The 8978-nt window shown below is 40.3% G+C and overlaps 1 protein-coding gene across 1 annotated transcript in view; it reads left to right on the forward strand.

Annotated features, from left to right (window-relative positions):
• Nucleotides 1–8978, forward strand: part of EIF2AK2 (eukaryotic translation initiation factor 2 alpha kinase 2) — a 55700-nt gene that overhangs the window by 22658 nt on the left and 24064 nt on the right. The window contains exons 8-9 of the mRNA XM_023746225.1: nucleotides 1145–1179; nucleotides 2067–2120. Coding sequence (XP_023601993.1) covers nucleotides 1145–1179; nucleotides 2067–2120 — 89 coding nt within the window. The remainder of the gene's footprint in view (nucleotides 1–1144; nucleotides 1180–2066; nucleotides 2121–8978) is intronic.

Genomic DNA, 8978 nt, shown 5'->3' on the forward strand with positions numbered 1-8978 from the left:
ACATGTAGTAAAGTTGAGGGAGTACATGCTATAATGCCAAGGAGTTCCCTTCCTGGGGATATTTCCTAGAGAAACACATGCATGTGTGCACAGAGAAACAGGTATAAGAATATTCTGTGCAACATTGGTTGTAATAAGAAGAAATTAGAAAAAAACATTGCTCATGAACAGAATGGCTAAATTACTCTGTAGTGAAGTCACCATGCAATACTGAGGCTGGCGGGTGATATGAGCACAAGAAACTTAGTCTGATGCTCCCCACTCTGTATTTAGGTTGAAAAAGAAATCCACAAAATCTACCAGAATAATAGTGAATATGAATGAAAGTAGTTATGTGACATTAATTTTTGAGAGATATATTGAAGACTCCTCTTTTTTGCTAAATATAGAAATTAATTTGTACTAAAAATGAAATATCAGCATTGCAGTTTTTAACTGGTGATCAGATCAGAAACCCTTGGGGGAACTGTTTTAAACTAGATTCCTGGGCTCCATCTGTGTCGTGATTAGCGCTGTGACTGATGGGATGCACGCCTTCTTGCTGAGCTCTGCTGGCCAGAGGATCAGCAGGGAAGCCATCTTCTGTACCTGGAAAATCAGTGCTTCTTCAGAACATGCCCTACAATGGCCATATCTGTCTGGTTGCTATAATAGAGGAGAACATTGATACAAGCAAGTAAACTGGGTAGCAGGGTTTGATAAGAGTACAAAGATTGATGAGCTTATGGACAAAGAACTGTGGTTACAAAACCTGCTAGAAGTAAAGGAGGAGAGAAAGCAAGAAAAAGCAATAGAGCCCTGGCCAGGTGGCTCAGTTGGTTGTAGTGTCATCCCATACACCAAAAGGTGGAGGGTTTGATTCCTGGTCAGGGCACATACCTAGGTTGTGGGTTTGATCTCCAGTTGGAGCACAACCAATCAATGTTTCTCTCTCACACTGATGTTTCTCTCTCTCTCTCTCTCTCTCTCTCTCTCTCTCTCTCTCTCCCTCTCTCTCTCTCTCTCTCTCTCTCCCTCTCTCTTTAGAAAACAAACCAACCAAACAAAAAAGTATATCCTCAGGTGAGAATTTTTAAAAAAAAGGATAAAAGCAATAGAATTGATTTAATCATTTGAAACAATTTCTTCTTTTCTTTTGTTATAGGGTATTCTCAGAAAAAGTTTGGAGAATGTGAAAATGTGAGTATCATTATGCAATGAATTTAGTTTGAAATGAAGTTTTCTTTCAGACGTAGTCTGTCAGCCTTATTTATTAACTCCAGTATTTGTAGAGTATTGTACATCCTTATTTGAGTAGGGTTTCAAAAGTAGAAAGCATTGCCCTGGCAGTATGGCTCAGCTGGTTGAGTGTTGTCCCATGCACTCAAAGGTAGCTGGTTTGATTCCCAGTCAGGACACCTTCCTGTGCTCGTTCAGTCCTTGGTGGGGATGCGTGCGGGAGGCAGCTGACTGATGTTTCTCTCACATGAATGTTTCTCTTTCTCCCTCTCCCTTCCTCATTCTCTCAAATTAATAAAGTCATATTTTTAAAAAGTAGAGAGCATGGTTAAAGATCACAAAAAGCTTGAATGTACAATTTTAAATATGTAGAGAAATTGTTGTACGCACACTGTACACGGTAGACATAAAGGCCTACGGGGATCTTGCTAGAGTAATTGGTTAAGGGAAGTGGGCTTGGTGAGAGATTTTCAAGAGAAGTGAATTATTCTGCAGATAAACAGGTAGAGTAGAAATGGTGTAAACTCAGGTAAGAAATAAAAAGATCAAATGCTATCAAGTATTGATTCAAAATATAAAAAATCTAGTAATAAGCTCTGGAAACAGGCCAAGTGCCCATCAGTAGCTGAGTGGATGAAAAAGCGGTGGTGCATTTATGCAGTGGAATACTACACAGCTATAAAAAAGAAGGAACTCTTACCTTTTGCAGCAGCATGGATGGACCTGGAGATTATTATGCTAAGTGAAGCGAAGTTAAAAAAAGCATAGTGCGTGGCATAAAACCACTCTAAGCAAGTTACATTTGATTTCAATGTTATTTGAATTTTACATTCTTCTCTAATTTTTAGAAATTCGGCATCTACATTTGACTCTCCTGTAAACGAGCGTACTGTGGATGAGCGGTAAGAAAGAACTGTAAAACAGAATTTGCTTAGAGATATGTTTGTTTATTCCACAAAAGTTTCATAAGGAACTGTTGTACATCAGACAGGCTGTATATATTTCCACCTGAACAGTTGAATTATTTTGGCACATTCAGGCCCATAGGGGATCTTTTAATCTCAAAGTAAAGTTTCGACAAATCTAAATGGAATGTGGTGATGTAGATCTATGTGATGCTTATGTGGGTTTCTCTGAGATCTATGGAAGTTTTTAATATTGAAAGCAAATATTCCTATAAACCAGTGATCCCCCCCCCCCCCCAAAAAAAGTACTCTAGCCAGAATCAGAATAGTATCATTTGAATCTGTTTTCATTTTCCAGTTTTCAGTTTGAAAAAGGGTGTTTTTTGTGGTAGATCATATGTTTAGGTTCAAATAAAATAGGCCTATTTGGAACAAAAGAACATTGAAATAAGTTTAAAAATAACAATAAAGAGCCCTAGTGTTGAGTGTTTCCTTCCCACGTCCCGCGGGGATCAGGGTTCAGGAACTGGAAGCAGAGCCGCACACAAATGAAAATGAAAATACAAGAGATAATTGGAAATATTGGGGGACAAAGCAAGCAAGTCCTACTCAAGGGGAAGGACTTCCTCCCGTGCTGAGGCCTCACCAAGTTTTTATTGATCTGGGATGCACCCATAGCATAGCCCTTAGGCAGGCAACCCCCCATTAACAGGCAGACTAGCCCATCAGCAAGGATTTACATAATAATAAATGGGGGAGTAGTTTCAGCTACCACTGTCTGGACAAACAGAGGTGGTGCCTAGCTCCGACCTTTGCTAGGGCTTCAAAGGCACCCAGCCTTCGGCAGGGGGTTCTCTGTCTATGCTTATCAGATAGTGAAGGCAATAAACAGTTTCCCCCATTTCCCCCTTATTTTTTCCTTAAGTTGGCTTGTATCTGCAGACCAGAAATAAACATATAAGAACAAGTCCCAATTTCAATGTCCAACAGTTCTGAGTCCAAGTTTCAATGTCCGACAGTTCATGTGTACATGCCAACAATGAAATGCTGGTTCTGGATGGTGGACAAATGCAGGTCCGGTTCTCTCTAGTTTGGTCCTGGGCATCCTGCAGCGACGCACAGCTGCTGACTGCTAGCATGGCAAGGCGTCTTCATCATCTCCATCTCTGAAATGTCTCTCCTGTCTTTTTTTTTTAATTAAATCTTTATTGTTCAGATTATTACATTGGTTCCTCTTTTTTCCCCCACCATAACTCCCCTCCACCCAGTTCCCACCCCACCCTCTGCCCTCACTCCCCACCCACTGTCCTCATCCATAGGTGCATGATTTTTGTCCTGTCTCTTCCCGCATCTCCCACACCCCTTTCCCCCCCAAGCATAGTCAGTCCATTCCCTTTCTATGTCCCTGATTCTATTATAATCAACAGTTCATTCTGTTCATCAGATTATTTATTCACTTGATTCTTAGATTCACTTGTTGATAGATGTGTATTTGTTGTTCATAATTTGTATCTTTATCTTTTTCTTCTTCCTCCTCTTCTTAAAGGATACCTTTCGGCATTTCGTCTAATACTGGTTTAGTGGTGGTGAACTCCTTTAGCTTTTCCTTATCTGTGAAGCTCTTTATCTGACCTTCAATTCTGAATGATAGCTTTGCAGGATAAAGTACTCTTGGTTGTAGGTTCTTGGTATTCATCACTTTGAATATTTCTTGTCACTCCCTTCTGGCCTGCAAAGTTTCTGTTGAGAAATCAGCTGACAGTCATATGGGTATTCCCTTGTAGGTAACTGAGTCTCTTTCTCTTGCTGCTTTTAGGATACTCTGTTTGTCTTTTGCTCTTGGCATATTAATTATGATGTGTCTTGGTGTGGTCCTCTTTGGATTCCTTTTGTTTGGGGTTCTCTGCGCTTCCTGGACTTGTAAGTTTATTTCTTTCACCAAGTAGGGGACATTTTCTGTCATTATTTCTTCAAATAGGTTTTCAATATCTTGCTCTCTCTCATCTTCTGGCACCCCTATAATTCTGATGTTGGTACACTTGTAGCTGTCCCAGAGGCTCCTTACACTATCTTCGTATTTTCAGATTCTTTTTTCATTTTGCTTTTCCCGTTGGGTGTTTTTTGCTTCTTCCCATTTCAAATCTTTGACTTGATTCTTGCGCTCCTCTGGTCTGCTGTTGGGAGTCTGTATAATATTCTTTATTTCAGTCAGTGTATGCTTACTTTCTAGTTGCTCCTTTATCACACCATCGAGGGTCTCATTAGATTTCCTGTACATCTCATCAAGTTTATCGATAGACTCTAGAAGCCTCTTGAGAGACCTCAAAAGTGTGGTTTTGAATTCTATATCAAGTAGCCTGCTTTCCTCCGGTTCTGTTCTTTGTGGCCTGTTTCTTTGTCTCGGCATTTTTTTATGCTTCGCTGTGTCGATAGAGTGGCTTTCCGTGTTAAGTGTCCCAATTACCTGAGGTAGACACTCTTGGTGCACCCCCTTGTGGTCTTTGTGCGCAGTCTTGTTTTAGTTAAGCCTTGATTGTTGTAGGTAATTACTACTTGACCTCCAGGCCAACTGGCTGTGAGAATCAGCTGTGTCTGCAGTGGGAGAACTTCTGTCCTCTAGGGAGGTGCTAATCTAGCCTTTGCCTGAGGCTATCCAGCAAATGGCTCTGTGCAGGGCTTGGGCAGGGCAGGTCCCACGGGATCAACAGGGCGGGTGGAGCCAGCAGTTATGGTTGCTCTCAGTCCGTCCTCAGGGGCTCTGCCTCTCTGTCCCAGCAACCGCTGCAAACCTCGGAGGGACTGAAGCCAGACAGTCCCGCTTCTCCCGTTTGAGTCTGGGTCCCTAGAGACTCGCCCGGATCTAGAGCTCAGAGTCTGAGGCTCCCTCCGTATTGAAACAGACAACCACGCCCTCTGCCACCAGCCCGCGCCGCGCGCACTCCGCACCTTAGTATTTTACTTCAGCACTGCGCCTCCTCTGATTCTGGGTTCCTCCTAGTTGTAGAACTTCCACTCAGCCAGCCTTCCTGTGGTTCTGGATGATGTCTGTTCCGTCTTTTAGTTGTATTTTTGAAGTGGTTGTTCGAGGCAGCAAACTCCGGTGTTAACCTATGCCGCCATCTTGGTTTTTCTCTCCTGTCTTTGTGGCCAGAGCAATTTGGTCAGTTTCTGTCTGGGATCTGTTGCCGCAGGAATCCACATGGTCTTGGAGCTGTTCTCTGAAAGTATACAAACGTATTCTCGACCAAAGGTTTTACTTGGGGGATCCTTTTTATATTTGCCTAAATGATTTTCCTTTGGCTTATTTTGACATCACATATGTTTTTCATGGGTGTCTTGCTGTTAGCATTACAAATGAAAAAAATTTTTTTCTAGATGTAATTAGTTACAGGATATTTTTCCTTACATGGTATTCTTCCACTATCCCCCTTTTTTTGATTTTATTATTAGGAGGCTTTTGGAAAATTTTTAATGCAGTATAGATAACTTTAAATTTTTATTTTTTTCTGCACAAAAATATGACTGCTTTAGGTTCATTGCATGTTAAGCAATTTTACCATGAAATGAAAATTTTGGTTAATATTTCTTGAGCCAATTTTAATTAATTTGAAAACTTGACTACTATTTTACTGTCAAATTTAATACTTTAACAACAATCTTAGTTTACACTGTAAATGTTAGTGGAAAGGATTATTTTGCATCCTTGAGAAGGCCCTGAGCACTCCTGTTGTTAGGCTGGATTTAGATATAGGGTAGCTGCTGTCAGCCAAGTCTCTGTTGTTTGGATTATGATCTGAGCTGGGCCAAGTCTCTTTCTGTTATCTGGGTCCTGATCTGAGCTGGGCATGGGAAGCGGGAAGCAGCCATGGGGGCAGGAGACCTCCCTTAGAAGGGGCGAGTGTTCAAGCCCCTGCATAGTTGGGGGGGTGAAGATCTGTGCCCCACCTCTGTTGAACCCCAAGTTCTCTTCTACTGGCGCCTTGACTGTGCCTGTCTTAGGTCATTCCTCCCTGAGGAATCTTACCCGTCATTGACTAACCAGCCATCCTCTGGGGCCAAGTAGGGTGATGTGAGGTTCAGTTCTGTCTCCTTGTTAGCCTATGCCCCTGTGGCCTCCACACACAGCAGCTGCCTTTGGATCCCCTTGCATGCTGGTGGGGCCCCGGCATTGATCATGGGAAACCCAGGTTTCTTCTCCAGAGAGGGCCCAGCTTACACCATTGGGCAAGAGACAGATCTATGGTACCAGCCACCATGATCTCAGCTTGAACGGAGAACTCAGGTAACAGCTGTAGGATTGTGAGAAGAGGGAATCCTCTTGGCAAAAAGGTCAAGAGAGGTCAATATAGAATGCTTAATTGCCTTCCCAGGGGGCCTTCCACACAGTGGAAGGGAATAAATGCTTTCATGTCCTTAAAATATTCAAAGAATTAATTTGTAAGTTTGTTTGGGATAAATGCACAATATACTGTTGTAAAGCATTAAAAATTATTAATGAAACTTGTAGAATAATACCATGCAAGAATATTCTTTGCTCTAGGTCATGACAACTTAATTTTAAACTGGCTGTCAATTTCTTTTTGTATAGACAAGCTCTTAGTTACATTTTCCTTCACCTGTTGTACAAAATGAGAGGTCTGAACAGTCTGTACCATAGATGAAGCATCAATGCCCACAGAAGTAAGTAACGTTACGAGGGCAACGATTCCTGCAATTAACATTCCAAGAAATCTTTTTGGTCTAAGATTTTTACTAGATCATGCAACAGTTGGTAGCTTAATTACTATAACAGTCTTGCCAATTAACTTCTTCCTCAGTGGGATTCCCTTCATAAGACCTTTTACGTAAAGGCTTGAGGGGGTGGTGCCTTAACACACTTATATTTTCTGCACCTTTCCCTGGAGCAAGTAGAGATAATACATGTACTTGAGCCATTTCTTCCCTGTTCTTTGGGCTCCAGGCTGGCCAACAACCTCTCTTTAATTTTACACACAAGGGAGCAGTGGCTTGATTTAGAGTCATACAAAAGGGAAGCTGGGTGGCAACAGCTGTGTAATAACACCTTGTTCATATGCTTCCTTGCCCCACCTGTGGTCCTCCTGGAAGGATCGGCCCACGTAAGGGGTCTTACCCACGGTGGGTCAGGAACATAAGTCCAAAATACCTTCCCATTTGTCCTTGGTAGCATTACCGTACAGCTGATTACTGCTAATATAGCAAGGATGTTGTTAGGTGTTCCTGGGCTCCTGGTCACTGCTGGGCTCCTTTTTAAATCAACCAGTTTCTCTTTCGGGTTCATGTTGAAATTAATGTCTTGGGGAATCCATACAGTGCTTTGAGAAATTTTTTGAAAATATATAAACCCATCCTTGACCAAATGTTAAATTTGAGATTTTTCTCATTTAATTAGACTATTTTCCTTTTGACCCACTTTGACACCAGTGCATTCTCACAGGTGTCCTGTTATAGACATTACAATTGAAAATTCATGATAAGGTAACAATTTTAAAATAATTTAAGCTTAATGTAATATTCTTACAGGAAACATTCTATAATATGAAGAGCCTTTTAAAAAAATTTCTTTAATGTAGTCTTGAAGACTTTAGATTTAATTTCTTGTATAGAGATATAATTGGTTTGGATTTATTAAATGCTAAATAATTATTAGATGAACCAGCAATAAAAATTTTTATTCAATATTTCAAGAACAGTTTACTGTACAGTACAATTAAATCTTCTAAGATATTTATTCATCTCAATAGCCAATTTAAATTAATTTGAAATAAAGCTCATTATTTAACTTTGCTTGTCTTTGTTAACAATAAATAACATAGATTGGATTATTGCTATCAGTCCCTTTTCAATACTTTGACATAAGCTATTTAACTTTTATTTAGGGAGGGAACATATAACCTTTAATTGTCCTTAGTTTAAGGAAAACAGGGTTTTCTAGATTTAAGAGATTAGAAAAATGACGTTGTGGGTCTGTGCATACATTTATTAATAAGTTTTAATGACATAGAAGGCATATTAGTTTAAATAAAGACATTGCTACCAATAAATCAATTTTTTCTTTTATTTGGCAGAAATTCCTTATGCAACCAAGCATATTATATTTTAAAATATTGCACTCAGGAAAAAGTGTCAAATACATATCTAATTAAAAAAACACTTAAAAACAGTTCTCAACATAATAGGATCTAGTCTTGACTATGGAATCAGTTATTTTTAATTTGTTTATGATATATGTATACCTGTGGTTCTACTGAGAATTTAAGATATCTTTTAAAAATGTCTTATCTAGCCGAAACCGGTTTGGCTCAGTGGATAGAGCGTTGGCCTGCGGACTGAGGGGTCCCGGGTTCGATTCCAGTCAGGGGCATGTACCTGGGTTGCGGGCACATCCCCAGGAGGAGATGTGCAGGAGGCAGCTGGTCGATGTTTCTCTCTTATCGATGTTTCTAACTCTCTATCTCTCTCCCTTCCTCTCTGTAAAAAATCAATAAAATATATTTTTTTTAAAAATGTCTTATCTACAAGCCTTTTAAGAAATACGAGCTCTGTTGTTGGCCCTTATAAAGCCAACTGTTTAAAACATTGGTCTATCATACCATTGAAATTATATTAAGACCATGATTGCTAATTTATTAAGCATTAAAAATGTCTTCTTAAAAATAGTATTAAATAAATCTGAGAGGCAAGCACACTTTCTGCCCCATCCGCATTTCTGCAGTAAAATTCCGCCTTAAAGCTCCACCCCTGAAATCCCATCCTGCCTCTGTGAGCAGACATTCCTTTTGTGATTGGCTAAGTCAGAGGGAGGGGCCTCTGCTGTTTCAAGATGGCGGCCCCAGG

The sequence above is a fragment of the Myotis lucifugus genome, unplaced genomic scaffold, assembly GCF_000147115.1.
Source record: "Myotis lucifugus unplaced genomic scaffold, Myoluc2.0 scaffold_6, whole genome shotgun sequence".
NCBI lineage: Eukaryota > Metazoa > Chordata > Mammalia > Chiroptera > Vespertilionidae > Myotis > Myotis lucifugus.